The sequence below is a fragment of the Aotus nancymaae genome, unplaced genomic scaffold (genome assembly GCF_030222135.1).
Source record: "Aotus nancymaae isolate 86718 unplaced genomic scaffold, 86718_ANA_hifiasm-v0.15.2.pri h1tg000067l, whole genome shotgun sequence".
Lineage (NCBI taxonomy): Eukaryota > Metazoa > Chordata > Mammalia > Primates > Aotidae > Aotus > Aotus nancymaae.
This window is the reverse complement of record NW_026988482.1, coordinates 7,562,845-7,588,082: the sequence shown is the minus strand read 5'-3', so window position 1 is coordinate 7,588,082 and position 25,238 is coordinate 7,562,845. Positions and strand designations below refer to the sequence as shown.

The 25,238-nt window shown below is 45.2% G+C and overlaps 1 protein-coding gene across 7 annotated transcripts in view; it reads left to right on the top strand.

Annotated features, from left to right (window-relative positions):
- Nucleotides 1–25,238, top strand: part of DGKG (diacylglycerol kinase gamma) — a 213,134-nt gene that overhangs the window by 65,551 nt on the left and 122,345 nt on the right. For all 7 annotated transcript variants that reach the window (XM_012470823.2, XM_012470820.2, XM_064366909.1 and 4 more), the window contains 7 exons: nt 345–407; nt 7,341–7,511; nt 11,033–11,082; nt 14,990–15,064; nt 15,758–15,880; nt 20,279–20,396; nt 22,584–22,672. In XM_012470823.2, the coding sequence (XP_012326246.1) occupies nt 345–407; nt 7,341–7,511; nt 11,033–11,082; nt 14,990–15,064; nt 15,758–15,880; nt 20,279–20,396; nt 22,584–22,672 (689 nt within the window). The remainder of the gene's footprint in view (nt 1–344; nt 408–7,340; nt 7,512–11,032; nt 11,083–14,989; nt 15,065–15,757; nt 15,881–20,278; nt 20,397–22,583; nt 22,673–25,238) is intronic.

Genomic DNA, 25,238 nt, shown 5'->3' with positions numbered 1-25,238 from the left:
AGAGTAGGGAAAGAGGAGACACAAAACAATGCATGGCAGGGGAGAGAGCCTTCAGCAAAGGCTGATGGTCCACGGACCGAGCACATTCAGCTTCTGCATCCAGGCTGCGACTAACCTGGAAGTGTTAGAGGAGAGGGAAGCCAAGATCCCTGTCTTCCTGGAGCTTGGGCTGTAATGGGGGAGACACAGCCAACCCCAATAAGTGAGCATGAACCCAGCTGACAGTAAACCGGAGACAGGGACATGACCCGGGTGAACCAGGTCCCATGGGGAGGTCCCGTACCTGCCTTTCCAAGAAGCTGGAGGGCCTGGGCTGGTCTTTACATCTTCTTTTTGTTCCTCAGATTCTAATATACAGAATGCAGATAATGCCACCAAAGCAGACGAAGCCTGTGCCCCTGATACTGGTAAGTCTTTGGAATATAAGATTTGCGGGAGAAGTAGGGAATACCTCGTCCTTGGGGAGAAGTGGGGACACCTAACCAGCCATGCTGTCCTCACGTAATTGTGCTGCCTTAGGCAGATCTGGTCCTCCTGCGGCCTTCAGAACCTCCAGCTCTGAGGCTCCTGTCATTTGAATGTTCTGGGATTTGAGGCTGGGTAAATGTTCTTGCTTCACTTGCCCTGGAACAGGGCAGGTCGGGACTTGGGACAGTTTGCTGGATGTTTACCTCTGATACGTCTGCCTGCCCAGAAAGTGGAAAAAGTGGAGCACCTCCTCAGGAGAGAGAATGTGTGTGTGTATGTGTGTGTCAGAGAGAGAGGGGAAGAGGTGGCTGTGGCTCTAAGGCTGACGTGCAGATGACTCTACCAGTGGGTGGCTGAAGAGGAACAAGGCAAGAGGGTAAAAGTCTGTCCTGGTTGACTTCCAACAACATATATAAACTATTTTGAATAAGTTGGGGATTTGCTAATAAGTTAGCAAGGGAAGCCAGCTCAAATAGTCTTGAAGATGCATTTGCCAGGCATCTGTTCATTATACATTTCATCTAAGCTTCACAATCACACCACTTTACACATGAGGAACTGAGACCTTAAGAGACAGTGGAGCCAGGGATTCAATCCAGAGTCATCCAACCTCAAGGCTCCTGCTGTCTTTCCTATACCGAGAGAGGACACAGTGGTCCCGGTGGTGTGGTGGTTCCTGTGGCATAGGCAAGGCTGCACTCTCAGGGGGCTGCTGTAGTGGTGCCATAGGCAGCAGGTTGTGAGAGACATGGACTCTTCCCTGACATGTTTATCAGTGGGAAGCCATTCTTCTCTGCTGCTGGCAGGCCAGGCCCAAGGCCAGACGCTCCCCTGAAAACGAGAAGTAAAGGTTGCCATACTTAATTTCTGTTCTCATGTTCAGTACAGATGTCCTGAGTACTATCACCTCAAGTTGGGTCAGGCAATAGAGCATGTTGCTTAAGGAGCCAGACTGCCTGGGTTTGACTCCCAGAACCGACACTACCTAGCTCTGTAACTGTGGGCACGTTTGAACAATGTCTCTGTGCCTCAGTGTGCCCAAGCAAGATAACAAATGTTGTTATGGAGGTTAATTGAATTAGATATGTTGGTGCTTAGAACAGTGCCTGGCACACAGTAAATGTTCAATAAATATTAGCAGTTATTATTCAGGCCACCTTCCATAAATATACTTTCTTCTTTTTTTTTTTTTGAGATAAGGTCTTGCTCTGTCACCCACGCTGGAGTGCAGTGGTACGATCTTAACTTACTGCAGCCTCAACCTCCCAGGTTCAAGCTATTCTCATGCATCAGCCTCCTGAATAGCTGGGATTACAAGAGTGTGCCACCACACCTGGCTAATTTTTGTAGTTTTTTAGTAGAGATGGGGTTTCGCCATATTGGCCAGGCTGGTCTCGAACTCCTGACCTCAAGTCATCCACCCACTTCAGCCTCCCAATGTGCTGGGATTATAAGCATGAGTCACCGCACTCAGACCGTAAGTATATTCTATTCTTAACTCAGTACCGTCTGCCGTTATCCCCTTCGGTCTGCACCCTCAGTCTCCAAGTACGTCAGTTGGTCATCCTCCTCTCGTGAAAGGTCCCTCATGGGCTCTCTTTCTTCCAGGTTGCTCCTGAAGCTTTCAATACAAAGACTCAGAGAGTGAGACATTTTTTTTTTAACTGTGCATTATCATTTTATTGAAAAGCTTTATAGATATCCAAAAGTGAATTCCAGCTCTTGGGATGGACCTGGGGGGGAAGAATGCAGTTTTATTATATTTTAAATATATATAAAACAAGATAGAGAAACTACAGCTGAAGGAGAAGGGGAACTAATTGCAACAGGGAAGTGGGATGAGAGAATTTCTTCCATGTAGTTCTAATCTTTCTTCCTGTCACAGCAAAAAGAGAAACTGGAAGGATTATTGAGTTTTCAGTGTTTAACTGGTGAGATAAACACTTCATGATAGATGGACAGCAGAGCATGGTTGGGGAAAAACAGTTACCCCTGGATCATAAGCTCAGCAAACTCCAGGCTGTGCACAGAGCACCAGAAAGCAAGGACTAGGAGCAGCTGTGCCTTCTCGATGGCTTCAGGGACAGCAGCAGGGCAAGACTCCACAAAAGTGCTGGCTCGTTCATGCCCTGCCTAGTGCCCCACTCAGCCATGCTGGTCCATGGCCCCTTGGTGAAATGAACTTAATCCATAGATAACTCTTACATCTTCTACGCACTAGAGGAGGCATATGCTGGCATAAATCATTCTCATGCTAGGGAGGAAAGGGTGAAACTAGGAGCTCTGAGATTTTAAACTCCCAGCAAGAAACTCAGTGATGAAAAAGCATCCTGCCCCAAATTCTTAACCTAGAGACTTTCTTATCCCAAGTGTCTGGAACTTCAAGAGGAACCTGGAAGAAGATACCATTCACTCCTGGAGGTTCTAAATTGTCTGGGCAGGTTTTGTTTTAGTGGCTAATGTTTCTGAGGTACCAAGGAAGGACTTATTGGGGAAAAGTCATTATGTGATGTTTGAGAAAAGATGATGGACGATGATGATGGAAGTTAGCTGACTTACTGGACCTCCACGTGTATTTGCAATAGTTGTATCATTCTAGGTCTAAAGGAGAAACTTCCAGAGATTTCCTCCTGGAGAAGTGATTTTGTGATGTACCATATTCCTTGTGTATGGGAAAAATCAGCCCCCTGTGGTAAAATTATGAAAGGGCAATTATCTGACTCGGCCCAAAGAGGTATAGAGCATTTTTTTCATCTTCTTTTGAGACTTGAGATTTAAAAGGAAGAAACCTTTTCCTGCTAGGCTCTTTTCCACAGATGTCTTAATTAGATGTCCCTGTTTATCAAAAGCAAGAATTATAGGGCCAGGCGGTCACCACAAAGAGGGGCCCCTGCCAACAAGGAAGAGCCAAGTCCTGGACTCACCTTCAATCAGGCCATCTGCTGAAAAGACCAGCCGTTTCCTGTTGCCCAGGTGGAAGCTAGAGGAGGAACTTAGATTCTCATTTCATGTGCCCTGTCTAGGCCTATCAGATCAGTCTCCAAGCTCAGATCTAGCAAAGCCCGCTTCATTCCTAGAGCCAGGCAGGTATGTGCTTGTGCCCATAGAGACAGCAGAGCAGGGCTTTCTGAGTCCAGAATTTGGCTCAGAGGCCTGAGCAGTCTGTCACTGTCAGAATGTCAGCTTAGGAAAGGCTGAGCCCACCCTTCCCTTGATGAAGGCCCAGGACTAACAAGGAGAACTTCAGTATCCTGGTGTTTAATTAGTTTCTCAGGCTGCCGAGACGTTTCAGCAACTTGGAATATCAAAGTCTTGAGGAAAATCCCCCAATATTTTGTGTTAGGTTTTCCAAATTAGAAAAGTAACATATTCACATTGTAAGGTATTTGAAGGACCCCAAAAAATAAAGAAACAACAAAATTCTCGAATATGTAGAACATCAAGAGTGTTCTATGTTATGTGTTCCTAGTATGCCACACTCCCCAACCAGAAGGGAACAAGGAACGCAGATACCAGGAGAGAAAATGGAACCAGTCAGGTCTGCCCAAGAACCCTCACATGAAAGGGTTCATGACACGGCACCAGGACAGAACCTCTCTGATCCAGAAGAGGGTGTTGGCTTTTTTTACTGGTGGTACCTGAGGGCCGTGCTCAGATGGCCATAGGTTAGGGGTGTTTCATGTAAGGCAGAATGAAGAGGAAGGACACTAATGAGACAGTGTCAGTATCTCTCAGTCTTCCTGGACCCCTGCATCTCTATGATAGGAGTGAGCAGTAGACTTCAATAAAAACTAGAGCAATGGTTCAAGATCCAAGGATTGAAGTATAAACTAGCATAAATTGCATGTGTTAAGTGTATAATTAATAATATGTTTTGACATCTGTACATATGTGTAAAACTAGCACCACAATTAATATAATGAATACACCCATCATCTCTAAAAGTTTTCTTTATAATCCCTTTTTTCCACCCTCCTTCCCTGCCCACCCTTCATCCCCATACAACTACTGATCTGCTTTGTGTCATATATTAGATTGCGTTGTCTAGATTTTATAGAGATGGAATCATACACCATCTGCTCCTTTGGGTCTGCCTTTTATCACTCCACATAATAACTTTGAGATGTATCCACTTTGTATGTATCAATAGTTCACATATTTTAGTTGCTGATTAGTGTTTGAATATATAGATATTACACAATTTGTCTATTAACCTACTGATGGACATTTAGATTGCTTCCAGTTTATGATTATTATAAATTAAAGTGTTATAAATTTTCTTGTGCTTTAATGATGTTGAATATCTTTTCATATGCTTAATTTGGTCTTATTTAATTTTTTTTTTACATATGAGGTTCGACTTGCTAAAATGTTAAGAACGTTTGCCTCTGCTCGTGAAGGATATTGATTTGCATGTGCATGTCTGGTCATGTCATTGTTTGTCTTTGGCTTGAGAGTAATGCTGACCTCACAAAATGGGTTGCGTAGGGTTCCTGCCTCTTAAATTTTCTGGAAGAATCTGTATAGAATTTATGGTATCTCTTCACTAAATGTTGAGCACTGGATTTTTACATTCCTACAAATACTCCTAGGCTTTGTTTTTAGGTATAGTTAGGTTACTTGGAAACGGTCTGATATTTTGGGATCTATCTTTAAAGCTTCATTGGACAGGACCAGAAAGGCATTTACTCACTACCGAGAAACAATGTTTCTGAAAACTCCATCGATGATTCACGAATGATGGGAGTTTTCTACCGTGGTTGGCGGGAATAGACATTACTCCTGGTTCTCTTTGCATTCCAAGGATTATTCCCTCTAATCCTGGTTCTTTCCCCAGCCTCAGGTGTTTTCCTTCCAGGAGTGTGTCAATCACTACTCAGCTGAATAACTGAAGGGAATTCTCGGCTGTTACTCAAAGGGGACCTTGTACACATCATCAGAACTTGCTCTCTGTGCATCCCCTCCTCTCCAGAGCCTACTGCGTGAACCCTAGCCACCGTGGGCTCCAGATTCCAGCTTCCTCTCCACTCAGAGAGACTGCCAGGGTTGTTCTGGCTTCCCCCTCTCTGTGCTGCAGCCTAGAAGCTCTTTTAAACCGTCTGATGTGGCAGTTGTAGGAGTCATCTCATCTTCTCAGGGACCGGTGTGTGGTCCTCCCTGATAATGTAATGTCCTATGACCAGTGTTTCATATATTTTGTCCAGTTTTGTCACCGTGTTAGGGTAAATCTGGTCTCCGTTTGTCCATTTTAGTCCAGGTGGAAGTCATTGATAGTGTTTTAATGGATGAATAATCTGAGGACGTAGCAATAACTTTGGGCATAATGGACTAGCCCAGTACAAAGGCCTGTTCCCATGTTTTCCTCCAGTGATGATTCCAATACTTCGTTGAACATGAAATTTTATTACAACCCTCCCCTGTCTCATGATCTCTGTCTTTATCTCATCCTGCTGTATTTTCATCTCTACTTGTCCAAGCTTTCTGCTTTTGTTTAATAGAGGTGATGTCTTCTTGCATCCTGCTGAGGGTCTTGTCCGGTAGGAAACTGCTTTTGAAAATCTGGTCCTCTGGAATCTCAGGATAAAGCTTTCTTTCCTTACTTTGCAGCTGTGTTTCGTAGGCTCCATCTTGGATTCTTCATGAGGCCCTTTGTTAAATATGAAGTGTGTCAGTGACCTTTTGTCTTTCCTATTGTCCATCTGGATGATGGTCAACTTCCTTCTCAGACCCACAGCCTAATCCCTGGGACCTGGAAGGCTTTCATCTAGCACGGCCCTGCTTGCCTAAAATGGCATATTTATTCCCATTGCTTGGTTATTTGTTTCTCTCTGTGAAGAGTGAAGTGTGTACAGGTAACATTGCCTTCCTTGGCAGACATTACTATCAAGGCTGTCTCTCCCACTGCCTCTACCTTCAGTACTTTATTACTTGGTGGTATAATTTTATAACACCTAAAACGCTGGATTTTCCACTGCACATCTTCCTTTTGTTTCCTAGTTAGTTATCCTCTGTGAGTCGTTCATTCCTGGTAGATATTAAGAGATCATTTCTAATGAGCATGGAGATAGAGAGGGAGGACAGCACTCGAAGTGTCTCAGAAATAGAATTCACACAGGAAAATAGGGGTGCTCAGCTTTTGTTAGTAATAGATCTTATATTTCTGAACCAGAGGGCAGAGTATGGAAAAGACAAAGCGTTTTCCTACCTTAGAAGGGAGAAACTTCAAAGGGAAAACGTATCCCATTCCTGTGGTCCAATAATTCACTTTCTACACTTTCTCCATCCAAATGATTAGACTTGCAGTCAGTTTGAGTTCTTCCTAGTTTCTGGAGATTCCTTGATTATCAATCCCAGTTTTCTCTTTTGAATATTCATCCTTTATTTATCTTTAAATGTTTTTGAAAAGAAAATTGCAAGAAGGTCTGCTGAGAAATGGCTGTTGGTCATTTGCTATTTTGAAATCTCAGCCAAAATTACTTCTGCAAGTTGGGTACGTTCCCAAAAAAGTAGGCCAAATGACATCTACCTGTTGATTATTGATATTACCAATAATCACTCTCATCTTTTCTGAATATTCAGAGTATAGACAAATTTCCTGCAAGGAAATAGACTCTTAAAGGGAGGAGAAGGAGGAGGAGGAGGAGGAGGAGGAGGAGGAGATCACGTTCTCAGAATGGAATCCCTTCAGAGAATATGAGCTCCACAAATTGGATTTCTGGGGCCACTAATTTGATCACATCTATGTAACTAAAGCTTTTGAAGACACTTCTACAAAATCCTTGCCTCTACCATGAAAAGGATGGGGTAACAAAGAGGGGTTCATTTTACTAAACAGAAAATGTCCTTGGATGTTTTCCTTTTGTCTGTCACAGAATCAAATATGGCTGAGAAGCAAATACCAACCGAAGACCAAGTGGCCGCGCTGCCCCTGGAATCCCCTGTCCCTCGGTCTTCGAGCTCAGAATCCCCCATGGTATACCTGAAGGATGTTGTGTGCTACCTGTCCCTGCTGGAAACAGGGCGACCTCAGGATAAGCTGGAGTGTAAGTGCTCACCCTGTCAAGGGGCTTCCGCCTTTTCCTAGAGAAAGATCTGGGGTCTTGTCCATTATTCGTAAACACACTGGAGATTGAGCTGGGATCGTGGGTATAGGTCCTCCCTCTTTGGGGAGGTTTCTTTGTCCTGTTACCAGCAGTGATATGGACAACTCCTAGAATCCACCCTAAGACATTGTACCAGTTGTGTATCACATGGGAAGGGCATCCGATATCCAGACATTGAGAACCAGAATTTGGAAAGGGGAAGGGGTCCCATCAAGCGGTCAAGACTTCCTTGCTTTGCTGGCAGGACTTCCTGAAAGCCTTTACTCAGCAAATTGCTACCTTCTCATAATAGGTTTTTTAAAGAAAGATATTCAACATCTGTCCTCCTTCCCCTATTCCGTGCCCAGGCAACTCTTAACTATAAGGAATTATTTTTTCCTTGAAATCTCATCAACTTGGTCTCAATAAGGCTTTGTCCATTTCTCTACCTATGCTCCACCCCAAGATCTTGGCCTATAGAGAATGAGGGGGCCAGTTAATTGAAAAGAAAATTGCAGGAGAAGAGTAAGAGCTGGAGGCAGAAAGTTCACAGTGGCTGAAGCAGCCTGCAGTCTGGTAGATGATTCAGTCCAGGGATGGTTTCTCTGGCTTCTGTGAACCTACAGGCATACTTTTAAAAAGAAGGACATGATAGGACCTTGTTAAAAAATTTGTATTGTCTTTGCTTCTCTTGGGAACTTAAGTAGACAGTAAGGAAAAATCATGTACACGTTATAGCCAAAGTCAAAATTCCAGTTAATAATAAGACTAGTCAACAAGACTTAAACATTAGCAAGGGAAGTCTGCCAAAGGTTAACTCTTGCCAAAAACAAAATGAGACAGTTTGCTCATTAGCTGAGCTTAAAAATCTCTCCCATAGGTTTGAGGTGTTAACAATGGCATGTTATAAGTGCTAATTTGGTGGCAATGTAGCAGATTTCTATTTTCTTCTAGCTAATGTTAAAAGTGAAACATCAAATTATTTCCAGCGTTTAGCTGGATTTTGAGTTTTAGGCATTATATTTGTTAATAACTACCAAAGAGAAGGTGACAGATTTTCTGTATTAATGACTCTCTGACTGAGACTTATAATGGCGATGCAAAGAAATGTTAAAACTTTTTATTAAAGAAAATTTCAAAGATAAAAGTAGGGAGCATAGTGAACGTCCATGGCCACATCACCCAGCTGCAACAATAATCAACTCATGGTCAATCTTGTTGTTTATACCACCTACCCGTTCCCTCTGCCTCAGAGTATTCTGAAGCAAATTCCAGGCGTCTTATAATTTTATCTGTAAATATTTCAGTATGTACCTGTAAAACCACAGACTCTTCTTCTTAAATATAACCACAATGCCATCATCACAGCCAAAGAAAATGATTCCTTTTACTATGATCGAATAGTCAATATTCACATTTTTCAATTGTCTTAGATATTTTTAATTGCTCGTTTGAATCAGGATCTGAGTAAAATTCACACAGCACCACCGGTTATTATGTCTCTTCATTTTCTTTTCATCTTTTGGAACCCTCTCCATCTTTTGCTATTTTTTTCCTTGCAATTTTTTGTTGCAGAAACTTTTCATTTTGGTTTGCTTTTTACTAAATCATATCAATTTATATCCTTCCTTAACTTTAAGGATTGAAAACAAGTTACACTTTTCTTTTTAAAAACCAAGCATGTATTTTTGGAAATAATAGCCTGAAATCCCACACCTCTTGCCAATGCAATGATAACAATAACAACTATCATTCATAAACACCTTACGTTTGCTAAGCACTTTAAATGCATTCTCATTTTAACACATTGTAACCTAGAAGGAAAGCACAAGAAGGTTAAAAGACTTTCCCAAGGCCACCTGCTAAAATTAAAATGCTCGCTCAGGCCTTTCTAGTTCTATTGTTCATGCACAGTAGGACCAGAGAGAGGTCAGTGTTGGAGAGTTGCCTAGGCCCAGAGTCCTGGAATATTGCTAGCAGAAAAGCTCTGTCCTTTATGTCATTCAGCCATCTGCTGGGTGAGTCAGCAGCATATGATGAGTGCCTCTGACTGGGGACCTTCTGAGGAATCACAAAGAATGGAAAGCCCATGACCCTACCCTTAAAGAACTTTGACTTCGACCAGCGATGCACCCTTGAAAAAAAACACAAGGTGCAGAGACATTAAAACATCTAGGAGGAAATGATGACACGGGATAACTTAGCAGGAATAAGGGGACCAGGCAGGTGCATGCCCCAAGGGCTCGCACCGCATCAGGGAAGGATCAGTCAGGGGGCGCTCCGCAGAAAAAGCAAGCATGATGAAGGATTTTAAAGAATAGCAGAAAGATCATGGGGTCAGGAGATCGAGACCATCCTGGCTAACATGGTGAAACCCCATCTCTACTAAAAATATGAAAAATTGGCCAGGCATGGTGGCATGCACCTGTAGTCCCAGCTACTCAGGAGGCTGAGGCAGGAGAATCGCTTGAGCCCGGGAGGCGGAGGTTGCAGTGAGCAGAGATTGCACCACTGCACTCCAGCCTAGGAGACAGAGCAAGACTCCATCTCAAAAAAAAAAAAAAAAGGCAGGAAATGAAGAAATGCTTATCTCTGCTTCTTACCATGCTGACTTATGAGACCACAGACAGGATCTTTGCCTTTTGGTTGAGTAAAATATAGGTTTCCAGGTCCTATAAGTAAATGTGTAGTCCCTCGTCCAAATTTTTCTCCCAGATTTTCCTTATCCTACATCACCTCCCTACAATTAGAACAAGATTGAAGATGTTTCTGAATAGCATGTTTCTGAACACTTTTTAGAAAAAAGAAAAAAAGGCTTCTGTAATAACTACCTCATAGCATCACTGAGGATGAAGTAATAATGACAAAGTACATGAGACAGTATCTTGTATATGTTAAATGCTATATATAAATGTTCATTTAAAAAGGAAAATAAAAAAAATTAGTAACGTCTGTTGAGTGCTATGTTCTAAGCACAGTTGACTTGGCCTGTCAGTTACACATTAATCTTCATCATAACCCTAGGAGAAACCAACCCTTACTATCTCCACTTTACAGATAAGGAAACTGAGCTCAAAGAAGTTAAGTGACTTGTTGGACACCCCCCAGAAGTGGTGGGGCAGCCCCAGGATTGAAATCTGCCTAACTCTACATTTTCTATGCTCAATAGAAGCGAAATTCTGGTGCCTCTGCCCCACGACCAGCTGGGCATTTGCTTTCGGCTGTGTCCTTGTGGCGCTGAAAAGTGTCAGGGAATCACACTCACGACCTGGACCTCAGCCACATAGGTATTGCTTAGACAGGTCCAGGAGCTCAGCCTCTCCATTAGGAAGTCAGACTCTGCGCTCAGAGGGAGGGAGAGCTGGCTGCCACAGCCTTCGCCACGGGGTGACAGAAGTAATCTAAAAACTTGGCGGCATCAAAACTTCAGCCATCCCTGCTTCTTAGAGGACACCTCAGGCTTACCTCTGTGTTTCTTACAGTCATGTTTCGCCTCTATGATTCAGATGAGAACGGTCTCCTGGACCAAGCGGTAAGTTCTCACTCCAAATATCCCTCATGGATCTGAGAAAGGCTAGGGGAGCAGGGAGCAAGCAAAGAAATAATCTGAAAATGTCAAGTTCCGTGTTTGCGGTAATAGCAATGTCTTGTTACAGGCCGAGGAAATCCGAGTAAGACCTTCCCACCTGCTATTTCCAAACAGCCAGCCTTGCAGAGCGTGAACTCCAACTTACCTTTTCACTCTAGAAGCCTGGGATCATAAAATCTCAGGATGGAGGGAGGCTTTAGCATATCACCTAGCTTAACTTCCCATTCAGTTCACAAGCTCTCCCTGCAAATTCCTGAAGGAGTCCTGAGGCCAAGAGGAGAGGGTCGGGGAGGCAAGGGGACCAGGGGAAAAGGGCATGAGGAAGGAGGCTGCTGGCTACTGCTGATGTGCTTTGGCATCGCCCTCGGCTGCTTCTCCTACTCCAGGGCACTAGCCTAGGAGTCTGGTTCTGTCTGCTCGCGTTCCCATCCCGTTGCACCTGAGCAAGCCTGAGTCTGTTCGTGTTCCCATCCCATCGCACCTGAGAAAAGCCCGAGACTCACCCTCACCCCTTCAGGAATATGCAAGGATGGGTCAAGGCTCATGGAATAAAAGGAAGAATGGAAAGAAAAGAAGGCAAACAGAGCCAGATAGGCCCTGCGGTCCTGACTAGCAATGTCAGAGGTAGGGCTCATTAACAGGAAGGCTCTGAGGTTGAGATGCATGGGGCTGAGTCAGACCAGAGGGAGGAAAGAAGGGAACAAGTCCTCTAGACCAACTGAGTCAACCCAATTCCCTCTAAACCCCAGGGTGCCTCCATGGGACCCCCCACCCCCCACCAGCCACATTGCAATGCTGGGGGTTGGGTCACTGGAAGGAACATCCAGAGAATCAGATTATCAAGCATTTGGTCAACACATATGTACTGGGTGTCCACATTATGTCAGGCACTCTTCTAAGCACTAGGGGTACCGCAGTGTAGCCAACTGACAAAGTTCCATGCCCTCAGGAAGCTTTCATTCTAGTCTAAGCACAGACACTAAGCAGCATAGTAAAAACATGTGTCAGGTAGAGATGGGTGCTAAGAAGAATGATAAAGAAGAGGAAGTGTTGGAAGAAGTTGCAGCTTTAGTGAGCGTCGCCAAGGAAGACCTCTCTAGAAGGGGGCATCTGAACAGAGGCATGAAGGAGGTGAAGGAATAAGTGAGGGGAAGAGCCTTCCAAGAGAAAGAACAGTGAGTGTGAGGGTCCTGAGGGTGCCTAAGATGTTAAAAGATTCACTCTGGGCCAGTGTGAATGGAGCAGAATGAGTGAACAGATGAGATCAGAGTGAGGAAGTAATAGGGGATGAGATCAGAGAAGTCATGGGATGGGGGTAGGGGAGTGGGGAGTTTGCAAAACATATTAAACTTCATAGGTGATTAAAAGTGTTTATCTTTGACCGGGCACGGTGGCTCATACCTGTAATCCCAGCACTTTGGGAGACCAAGGAGGGCAGATCATGAGGTCAGGAGTTCAAGACCAGCCTGGCCAATGTGGTGAAACCCCCGTCTCTATTAAAAGTACAAACATTAGCAGGGCGTGGTGGTGCACATGTATAGTCCCAGCTACTCAGGAGGCTGAGGCAGGAGAATCGCTTGAACCCTGGAGGTGGAGATTGCAGTGAGCTGAGTTGGCACCACTTACTCCAGCCTGGGTGACAGAGCGAGATTCTGTCTCAAAAGAAAAAAAAAGAAGTGTTTATTTTTTACTCCAGAGAAATGGAGAACCATTGATGATTTTGAGCAGAGGAGTGATGTGATTGACTTATGTTTTAACAGAATCACTCTAGGCTGGCGTGGTACCTCATGCCTATAATCCCAGCACTTTGGGAGGCCGAGGCAGGTGGATCACCTGAGGTCAGGAGTTTGAGACCAGCCTAGCCAACATGGCAAAACCCATATCTACTAAAAATACAAAATAAATTAGCCAGATATGGTGGCGGGCACCTGTAGTCTCAGCTATTCGGGAGACTGAGGCGAGAGAATCACTTCAACCCGGGAGGCAGAGGTTGCCATGAGTCAACATCGCGCCACTGCACTCCAGCCTGGGTGACAGAGGAAATGCAAGCAGGGATACTGCTTGGGAGGCCATTGAAATAATCAAGGCATGAAATGGTGGTAGACTTGTGCAGGGTAGAATCGTTTCAGGTGGTAAGAAGTTGTTAAATTCCAGATACATTTTAAAGGTAACATTGGTGGACTGAAGCAAATCTCAAGAGTTATCTGATTCAACTTTTCACCTGGAATCCCTGGCGTATGGACTCCCAGTAACAGGGAGGACACCCACTACCTTAAGACAGCCATTCCACTGCTGGGGGTGACTGCTGGAGAGGGCTTCCTTCCTGAACACAGGCACTCCTCTGCCTGCTGGGGAAGTTTTCACCTCAAAACCTGCTTCTGCTCCCCTCTCCCCCAACCCAGCAGGGAGGCCAAAATAAGTCAATCCTCAACTCCTCCCTTCTCTACATTCCTCTGCTTCCTTCTGCCCCTGTACCTGATCAGGACAAGTGGAATACCTATCCCATACAATAGGCCTTCAAGTATTTGAAGGTGCTATCACATCTCCCATAAAATCTTCTCTGAGCTAAAATTTCCCTATTCCTACACTGATTCTCATAAGGCAGGCTTAAATATCCACTTTGAACAAGCTCTGGTTTGTCAATGCTATTCTTGAAATGTGGCACAGAACAGAATCCATCCCCGATGACTCTTTAAGTATCCAAACGTGACCTGACCAGGAAGACCTCAGGGGGACTTTTTCTTTTTGAAATCTGCCAACTCTGCTTCTATTTACATAGCCCAAGACTGAGTCCAATTCTTGGTTCCTGAATTACATTTTCTCATTAAATCTTGGACCCAACCAGATATACAAACTCTTTTCTATTGGAACTTCTGCCAAAAACCTCTCCCCATCTTTCTGCCCACTTTCTTACCCTCATCTACTGGCCTATCTTACAGTTTTGCAACGGATTGTTTTTTAATTTAAATGAAATATAATTTGTTAAAATCCCTGCTGGGTTTTAGCTTGCTGTTTTGACCCAGCATTCTATCTGGCAGAGGTACCTACCACTTTTGAACCTTGCTTCAGTCTACCACCACGTCCTCCCAAAACAATCTTACTATGAACATCTTAGCTGGTGCCTAAGTGGGGCTAACTTTAACACTAAATGCCTCTTCAGTCTGGTATGTTTCAGTGGGGCTCTCAGAACACTGACTCATTGGCATCCAACAATTCTGTGAGGTTTTAGATGGAGCCTGGCCTCAGTACCAAAAGGCTCATTCATCAAATAAACGTATTCCTCATGAGTTTCCTGTCCACGGACTTCTGAGCTAAGGGCTGGACCATGGTAAAAAGGAAACAGAGGAGATACCAAAAGAAATGGAAATCATGGTAGCTGAGCTAAGACCAACACAGTAACCCTCCATGCAAGAGAAACTGGCATCAAGTGGGGAGATGGACCCCAAGTTGCTGAAGCTGTGGGGATGAGTGATAAGAAGTGACAGGAGAAACCTGCCTTGGTTTGTAAGTATTTGTGAAAGCTATAATCACAAAGCAGGGTAAAACAGGAATGCTTTCTATACTTTCCAAGTGAAAGCACAGAATAAGGGAAGGAAGGTGGGTCCAGGAAGAAGTCAGTGGTCACGAGCTTTTTGCATACCTCCAGCTTATGCGTGCTCTGTGCTTCTCTTGAGCTTTGTGGTCAAGATGGAAATAAACTGAGCTCCTCACAAAATGCCAGTTACTGCACCAGCTTCTTCTCTTGCTCTGCCCTGTCTCTCTTCCCTCTGGGCTTAATTTTGAGTTTTGCTCTTAAGTACACATGTTTGGTTGTCTCCTTTTGATATTTTCTCCCTTTGCTATTTTCTAGGAGATGGATTGCATCGTCAACCAAATGCTGCATATCGCCCAGTACCTGGAGTGGGATCCCACAGAGCTAAGGCCTGTGAGTTTCTGAAAGGATGGGGTGGCTTTGGAGTGAGCTTCCAAGATGGGAGTGGGACCCGCTTGGGACATGAATGAGTGCTTACTCTGCAGGTGCTCCCAGACTCGTCTTCTTTAGGCAGCTGCTTTGGAGTCCTGCACTTTACCCTCCACCTCTCCGACAGGAAAAATGTAGGCAGCGGGAAAACGTGCAGACGTAACTGAAATAACAACGCTAATATTTTCACCAGAGCTAAAATATTATAACAGAAATTCATCAATCAAAGAGTTTAGAGAAAACTGTCGAGATTTCTGTTAGAAAGAATTGTAGAGATTTTCCCCAATCATCAGATAATATGAATTACATGAATAATTCCATTTGGGGGCTTCTGTGTGTCAGGTATTATATTATTCACTTTGCATTCATTTTCTCTAATCCCTGCTACACTGCTGCAAACACAACAATACTATTTCCATTTCTACAGATAAGCAAACCAGAGACCACAGAGCCAGTGACTGGCCCAAGGCCCAAGGCCCAAGGTCAGAACCAGTCCTGGAAGCTCCTCACTCCCAGTCTGCTCTATTCGCACTTACCAGGAGGGAAAAGGGGTAAAACATAAACCAGTAATGCAAGACGAACGAGACAGCAGAGGCAGAAGGGAGGTGGACGTGTCGATGACGAAAATGGACAATGGTTGCTCTTTGGATTCCACAGATACTGAAGGAGATGTTGCAAGGGATGGACTACGACCGGGACGGCTTTGTGTCTCTACAGGAATGGGTCCACGGAGGGATGACCACCATCCCGTTGCTGGTCCTCCTGGGGATGGATGACTCTGTAAGTCAACAAGCTGGAATTCGGAGATCTCTTGCTGTTCAGGAACATTGGGCTTCATGTCAATATCAACATATCACTTTGGCTTCTGCTCCAGACTGCCCAACAGACGTGCCATGTATTCTTGACCAGCCCCAAAGTCCTCTCTATTCACATTATTTTGTATCCATTAGTGCCTGAAATATATTCATCTGACAGACATTTACTACATTATTACTACATTAAACATACTGTTCTGCATGCCATGAAGGAACATAGATATGATATCTGCCTGCAAGAACCTTATACTCAACCAGGCAAAGGGCACAAAAAGTGCCAAGAAGAATTCTGTCTTTTCAACCAATTAGGTTTAAAAAATGCTAAGAGGATTGGAAAAGGAAGGGAGAGAGGACAGAACAAAGGAAGAGAGGAAAAAATACTGATCTGTTGTGGGGGTGGCTTCCATGAACGGTATCTTATTTAACAATCAGAACAACCAGATGAGGTAAATATTTTTGTCCCAATTTATACAGATGGAAAACTGAGGTTCTGAGCCTAAGGAGCAAAAGGAGGAGTGAGGATTTATCTCTGACACCAAAGATACTGCACTTTGTAACATCCCACACATGAGAGTTAGGCCGGTGGGAAGAAACCCTGGAAGGTGTTTGACTTGTCCCAGAAGAACACGTGAGATTTTGATGTCCCATTCTGGAGAATAGAGGGCAGGTGGAAAGACCTGGGAGGATGTTTGATCTGGCTCTCAAGGATGGGATCGACTTGGGGAATAGAAGCGGAGTTTATGGCTTAGAGAACAGCTTGATCAAAAACACAAATGAAAGAAAGTTCCAGGTGTGTTAGGCAAATCTCCCATTTGATCAGAGTAGGGCACATGTGTAAAGGCTTAATGTGAAACCAATGGTTATATATACCTTCATCCGACCCAGTTACTGTATTCTCCGCCTACTTACCAGGTGAACTCACTTCCATACATGAGGTAGGGGCGGCTGAGACGAGTAGAAGCATTAAGTGTGACATTAAGCATTTACCAGTCACACAGGTTGTGTGACGACACTACTTTGAGATTACAGATCTCAAAAGATTATGCTTCTTTGAGATTCCTCCATAGAGACGAACAGAGCAGCAAGTGCCTCTAGCTGACCAAGTTGCCTGTAATATCTCCATTTCATAGCTCTTCAATTCAGGACTAAAGCTGAGCCTCCATTTCTAAAACTCAAGAACTAAGAATCTTGCAGTCATTTCTTAGTATGTCCGGTTCTTTCCAAAAGCTAAGGAGAAATCAAGGAATCAGGAACTACATGACCCCCTTTTTGTCCCTTAGAACCCTAGAAAGTCAAGCTGGAAAAGATCTTTGTGGTCCCTCCTTGGCTGATCCCCTTTGTTTTATAAACTGAGACCCAGAGAGGTAAAGGAACTTGCCCAAGAATACACTGAACTAATACCAGAGGTCATCCCCTTCACTCGGTCACGTTACCCCTCTCATCCGATGATCCCTTGCCAGGAAGCTGTATGTACCAGAACCCATGTGACCCAGGAACTGGAGGGGCTCAGATAAGTTAGATACACTTTCTGCTGACATTACTCACTCAAGATTATACTCAAATCAAAATGGAAGTTCTGCTTGGATGCTGTTCCAAAACACCATTTTTTTCTCATTTAGGAAATAGAGATGGGACATTTTCGTTACAGGGAACCAATTTCCATTTTCTGTTCTACTTTGAATTTGCTGAGGTTCAAAATACCACCAGCTCTTTGCATGGAAAAGACCCACTGTTGCGTGGCTGGAGAAAGGAGAGCCCATCTACTTCCTCGGCATTCTCCCCAGTGTCTCCCCTAAATGCCAGATCGGCCCTGTAGAAAACTCTCATTGACATCAGGAAAGTGGCCAATGAATGCAAATGCAAGTTTAGTTTTATTAGTCAAGAGGTTTATGCACTTATTTTTAAATATGTACTTACAAAGTTTTCAACATTGACTATTTGGGGTTTTGGAGAAAGCCCCCATCCATGTCTTAAAAGACCATTGCTTGTTTGGCTTTTTCAAAACCCGCATACAACCCCTGAAGAGTGTGGGGAAATCACTGAATGAGATATTTGCAAAACAGACTGTCTCCGAGGGAAATCGCAGCAGCAGCATAAAACCTGGCCAGCACAAGGAAGGTAACTCCCACGTGCTGCAGCCACCATCATGTGGAAAGGAAAGAGCCACATGATGGTGCTATAACCCAAGCAGAGACATCACGTTATCCCAAGTCCCGGTCCACGCACTTCTTACAGCTATAGAAACAGTCACTGAGAAAGGGGGATCAGCTAACTGACTTAGCTACTGGAGGTGTTTTCAGATACATTGACAGTCCTTTGGGCTACACGAAGACGTCCGCTGAAGAGTTCTATCATTTTCCTTCTATCCCTACAGGAAAACCCTGGCTTGTGAGGTAGACGAGAGGGTTGGAAAAAGCACAGACTCTGGCCAGCAAAAGACCCAAGTTTCACTACTCGTTCAGTCCCTCATTATCTGTGTGGGCTTGAGCTAGTTACAGAACTTCTCCGAATCTCTGTTTCTCATTTCTAGAATAGGAATAGTCTACCTCCTTCCATGTCAGTAAACACTTTTTAGTTTATTTGTGTCTCCCAGCATCTGGAATGGAATAAGAACTTAATGAAAGTTTAGATTTACAATGTGTCAGGCGTTCAACTAGAAGCTTAACTTACACGATGCCATTTTATTCTTACAAAAATCCCTTGAGGTAGATGTTGGTCAGATGAGTAAATGAATGAATCCATCTTTTGAGAATCATTATCAATTTGTGAATGTATTTACTAAAGTGGAGACCATTAGATAAGAGGGTTTTAATTCTATAAAACTCGTGTCCTAGAAGAAGCAGGGTTTGAGGTAATGAGAAGAAAAGAGCTTCTCTGGCCCAGAGGAGGAAGCCAGCATTTGGAAAAGAATCTGAGCTCCTCTGGAGATCGTAACAAGCCTGGACACACACCAAGGTCTGGCTGCACTGACCAGCCCAAATGCATACGCACCGCAGAAGTAAGAATTGCATTTGAGTTCAGCATGTTGGACTTTACGTCCACGACCATCGATCCTCATCACCTTACTGTAGTGTTTACTGCTCACAGAACCACCCCAAGAGTGTGATGGAGCCTATGAGAAAAGTTCAGGGATGGCATATGCAGGAGGGAAGTTGCTGAAGCCACAGCCTGAGGCCGTGCTGGGCTTCCCTGGTGTGGGAGGTGGGAGATGTGGTGCTCCAGGGAAGGTGTGTGACTGTGTGAGGCTTGCTGTATCTAGTGGATGGAGACGATTTCACTTCTGAGCAAAGTCAGGAGGAGATGGCTTAATCCTCTCTCTGTCCGTCTTTTTACTATTCCATCTGTGTACAAAAAGTTGACGGGAGGAATACATTGTTTTTACTAAACTACTTCCTCTTGATTATAACACTAGTACATGCACACTGTAAACAGTTTGGAACACACAGAAGAAAGCAGAAATGAGAGAATACAGTCAATCCATAGTGCTCCCAGCTCTAGTCAACTTCTGTTAACAGGTTAGTGAAACGTCTTCCCGTCGAAGATCTGTTATATAAACTGAGATCATAACATATCATCGAATTGGCATTCGTGATACATTCGCTTAGCACTGTATCACGAGCACATTCCCACGCCACTGGATAGTCTTATAAATATCTCGTCGATTGCCACCTAACATTACATCAGATGGATGTGCTACAATTAGCCTTTCGGTAATTTTGAGACCTTTAGGATATTTCCAACTTTACATTATTTTATATAACGCTGGATTAAGCATCTGACAGGGCACAAAAATGCTCATCTGCTTTTTAGAAATTATTTCTTTAGAATGAAGTCTAAGAGGAGAGACTGGTAAGTCAAAGGTTGCAAACACTTAAAGAAGCTTTAGATAGCTAGAGAAAGGAAGGAAGGAAGGAAAGAGGGAAGGGAAAGGAAGAAAGAAAGAGAAAAAAGGAAAGAGAAAGAAAAAGAAAAGAAAGAAAGGAAAGAAGGAAGGATGAAAAGGAAGGAAGAAAGGAAGAAAGAAGGGAGGGAGGGATGGAAGGAAAGAAAAAAGAAAGAAAGATCAGATTGTTCAGTTTATGCTTCTATGTGGGGGAGGGTTTGTTTTATCCTACGTATACATACGCCCGTTCAGATGTTTCTTGCTTCTAATATTTGCTAATTTTTAAAACACACACAAAGAACTTTGTTTCTATTTGTATTTAAAATGGTTTAAAATATATATGTATATATATGAATTACTCATCTTCCAAATATTACAAGAGTCTTATTTAGGAAAAGGAAGAACACGCAGGAGGCCGCCCCTGGTTTCCCCTGTCTCAGGGCTGCCAGCTCGGGGTCTCACCTCCTATAACCCCTGCAGGGCTCCAAAGGGGATGGACGGCATGCCTGGACCATGAAGCATTTCAAGAAACCGACCTACTGCAATTTCTGCCATATCATGCTCATGGGCGTTCGCAAGCAAGGCCTGTGCTGCACTTGTGAGTAAACTTCCTTCGAACCTCCTTCCCAGGCACTGTCTTGCTCTGCGCATAGTTGGTTGATCCATTCCAGGGAAAATGTAGGTATTTCTGCTTCCTAGCTTGAGGGACCGCCCATATTTTTCCCACAGCAGGGAGTAAAGCAAGGCCTTCATGTCCTGGTTTTACCCTACCCAACTCCAACAGACAGGTCTTGGACTATTATTAGAGGCTTCTTATGGGCCACTGACCCCCAAGGAAAAATTATTAAAGTCCACACGTAATTTAAAAGCATCTCATACTAATTTTAATTGGATTTTCCAGTCAATTTTTATTCTGGATATGTTCAGAGGAAACTTTATTTTTTAAAAATTAATAAGCATTTGGGGCCGAGGACAGTGATTCATGCCTGAAATCCCAGCACTTTGGGAGGCAGAGGCAGGCAGATTGCTTGAGGCCAGGAATTTGAGACTGGCCTGGCCAACATTCATAAATACTTGTTGGGAAATACCTGTCCCTACTAAAAATACTTAAAAAGAAAATTAGCTGGGTGTGGTGGCATGCGCCTGTAATCTCAGCTACTCAGGAGGCTAAGGTGGGAAGATCACTCGAGCCCAGGAGGCAGAGGTTGCAGTAGCCGAGATTGCACCGCTGCACTACAGCTGAGATATTGCACCACTGCACTCCAGCTGAGATTGCACCACTGCACTCCAAAAACAAAAAACAATAGGCCGGCGGCAGTGGCTCACGCCTGTAATCCCAGCACTTTGGGAGGCCAAGGCAGGCAGATCACGAGGTCGAAAGATCCAAAACTGTCCTAGCCAACATGGTGAAACCCCATCTCTACTAAAAATACGAAAATTAGCTGGGTGTAGTGGTGCGTGCCTGCAGTCCCAGCTACTTGGGAGGCTGAGGCAGGAGAATTGCTTGAACCCGGGAGGTGGAGGTTGCAGTGAGCTGAGATTGTGCCAATGCACTCCAGCCTAGCGACAGAGCAAGATTCCATCTCAAAAAAAAAAAAAAAAAAAAGGCATTTTGAATTCTGTAAATGCAATGGGAATTAAAACTCTAGTTGTTTCACTTTTTAATTTCTTTATTAAAGTCAGAGTAGAAAGGTAAAAAAAACTACAAGTGATAAGTGATAGAAGAAAAAGGAGAGGAAAACTGGAAAGGCAAACAGGAGAAAGGGTAAGAAGGGGTAGGAAAGGAGGGGACACGGAGCAGGAGCAGAGGGCAGAGGGGCTGCAGCAAGAAGCCATGCCAGGCACCCAAGTATATAGGTGCATGGAGCCCTGCCGCCCGCCCCATGATGTGGACAGCAGCATTTAGCCTGAACCCACCAAAGACCAGGGAGCTGCTGCTGCAGGGAGGCCCCTTGGCTGTGGTCCAGGTCGAATTGTTTTATCCAACGTGCACGTGTGAATTAGGCAGCAAGTGACCTCAGCCACGAGAGTCGCCTTGGCAGAGCTGGGTCCGCTGTCCACAAAGACCAAGCATCAGCGGGCTAAAGAAGGGATCCACCAGTCTCCCCAGAGCCAGTTCAAACCCAGCTCTCACCCACATTTTATAGATCAGTCTCGTTCCCATGAAGTTCTAGGCCCATGGGCCTCTGCTGTTCACATAATGGTAGTGACAACCACAGCAGTAATGTGTGGAAGAGCTGCTCTGACCCAGGCACATATGCTTTACACAATGTAACACTGCAACGTCCCTGCAGAGAGAAAGAGAGCCCATGTTCTTCCCATTTTACAGAAAACCCTGAATGTCAGAGAGGTAAAGCAACTTTCCCAAGGTCGTGTGGCTTGTCACCGGAGCCTGCCTAGCCTTAAAAAGCCCTGGCCTTTCTATACACTCTCCAATGTCTCCAGCATGGGATACCGTGGCACTGGCATAGACAGGAGGATGATGCCACATGCTCCCCTTCAAAAAAGCGCCTTCTGGGGATGTGTCCTGCCGCGTTCACTGCCCACAGAAGAAGGCAGCGGGGCAGGTAGAGGTGCAGCTGCAGCGGATAGCCAGGGACTCTCTCCTCCAAGAACAACTGGAGGCTGTTTTGAATTTCCGTTAGGCAAGCGCAGCCCCCTGTGTCCCCTGCCCCTCACGAGCCATTCAGAGGGAGGTACAGGCGTTGGCTGGGGTGCGAGGGTGGCTGGAGCTCTCCTACGTGGTCATTCACAAGCACCTGCCTTGATTTTTTTTTCTTTTCAGACTGTAAATACACTGTCCACGAACGCTGTGTATCCAAAAACATTCCTGGGTGTGTCAAAACGTACTCAAAAGCCAAAAGGAGTGGCGAGGTTGGTGACATCTACTGCCTTGTTCTACTGCATGCCTCATCCAGGCAGCATGCCCATCAGCATGGATTCCTGGGCAGGAAGGGGCACTGGGAGCTTTATCCAGTCCCTTCTCTGCCTTGAAGACCACCCATAAACCATCCCATTCATCCATCAATCCATTCAGCACCTTCCTGGTGCCCGCTATGTGCCAGGCTCTGTGCTAGGGGGTCCGCAGGTTGTAAGAGATGCTCGACAACTGTGCTCTCTAGGGGGAGAGGCAGACATGTAAGCAGAGAACAGAGTAGTGAGATGTGTGCTCCAACAACACAGCTGTGTGGAGGGCACCGTGGAAGCACAGGGCAAGCTGCACAGGGAGCTGGCATTGTAGTTGTGTCTTGAACACAAATTGAGAGGACTTCATGAGGCATTGAGGAGGACAAGACTCTCCAGGAAGAGGAAGCCGTGTGTAAAGCATGAGATATGGCTTATTCCAGGATCCATACTTAGTGTGGCATGGCTGGAGCAGAGGATGCTTAAAGGGAAGTGGCAGGAGAGGCACTCAGAAAGTGGTGAGATCTGGCCTGGAGCAGGTCTTCCGAGGCCAGCCAAGGAGTTAGGAAGGTGTTACCTGTGCAGCCGGGGGCCACTGAAGGGCTTCAGGCACATGAAGATGTAATTGAGTTTGTGAATTAGGTTAATAGCTCTGAGCGTGCTGTGGGAGAGAAATCAGGGGAGGGAAGAAATCAAACTCTTCCGATACTTGCACTGAGGGCCCGACTGGGGTGGGATCCACACTCGCTGCTGTAGTGCAGTCCTGTGCTGAGGGTCCCCTGGGCTGTGCCACTTATTGAGTATTTTGACTGTCATGCTGGCTGAAGGAGGAAAGATGAAGGGAGAGCTTGAGAGGTAATTTGGAAGTACCACCACCGGGATGTGGTGATGGGGATGCAGTGGGTGAGAGAGGGGAAGAGGTAGGGAATGGCTCCCAGGTTTCCAGCTCAGCCATTGGGTGGTGCCATTCACCAAGTTTGGAGATAGACTTCCCTTGAAATTAGCAGGGAAAGGGTACTTTGCCTTCCTGCAAAGGGAAGATTACACGGAGGAGTGTGAGATAGGAGATGGTTGGCAGGTGAGAGTGGTACCCAGCCCTCCTGCAGGACTCCTGGGAGAGACAGGTGCCTCCTAGGACTTGTGTGCATGCCCCATGGACACCTCACGGTCTCTCATCCATGCCTTCTGCACCACCCCATGCACGCCCCACTCCATGTCCATGCCTTTCACCGGGACACGTGGTGCGCCTGCTGGGCGCAGGCCCTAAGCCTGCAGTCTGGCCACCTGTCACACAGAGAACAGAGTGAGGCCAATGAGAGGCCAGCAGGGCACACTCACAACCTTCTCAGCCTGCAGGAGCAACCCAAGCCCTTCACCCTCTCAGCTCCCAAAGAGCATTATGGGGAAGGCAACGTGGTGTTAGGAAAACAGCCCTGGACTTGGGGTCGGAAGACCTGGCTAGGAAACCCTACTTGGCCGCTCGCCAGCCTGGGAACCTAGGGCCAGTCACTTAACCTCTCTGAAACCTTCATTGTTTCCTCTGCAAAATGGAAATAATAATCTCAGAGCAAATTCAATGTGGCCACATAGATGACAGATGGATGAACAAACTGAGTTCTTTACACCCTCAGAAGTGCAAGGCACAAGGTGATAAGCTACCAACCAAACGTGACAGATCTTCTGGAGCAATAATTTTACTGAAAACATTCTTAGGGGAGGCCGTAAGCAACTTAATTGCTAAGTAATTTAAAACATTTATTGTTGGACTGAGTGCAGTCACTCACACCTGTAATCCATCCCAGCACTTTAGGAGACTGAAGAGGGCCAATAGCTTGAGCCCAGGAGTTTGAGACCAGCCTGGGCAACATGATGAGATCCTGCCTTTACAAAAAGAAAATACAAAAATTAGCCTGGTGTGGCGGCATGTGCCTGTAGTCCCAGCTACTCGGGAGGCTGAGCTTGAGCCGGGAAGGTCAAGGCTGCAGTGAGCTGTGGTCATGCCACTGCACTCCAGCCTGGGCGACAGAGTGAGACTGTCTCAAAAAACACATTTGTTCTTATTTAATACAAACCTGGACAGAATAGTGCAAATATTTCATGGGTTTCTAACACTGTGCTTGCAGGTAGGCACTTCAGGGTATGTCCCCACCTTCTAGAGTCCGTATCCACTTCCTTCTGTTGTTTGGGGTACCATGGTGGAAATGTGTGAGTTCTGTAGAATTCCAGGGGGAGAACTGAGAGCTCAGCCTCCCGGATAGTGGGGTTACTAGCAAGCTCTGTTGCTTTAGCTGCACCGACACGCACATACAAAAACATTCCCACCATCCCACCTGTTTCCAAGTGCCTAACCTGCCCTGGTGGCATTTCCTGATCGTGGAGCAGATACAACCAGCTCTCCAGGAACCAGGTGTGAAAAGCGCCAATGGGCTCTCACTAATTTCTTTGGACTTTTTCTCTAATTTCCTTCTAGAGTGCTTTTCAGTCTCAGCTGCACGTTATAATCACCCAGAGTGCTTTAAAACATATTAATCATGTG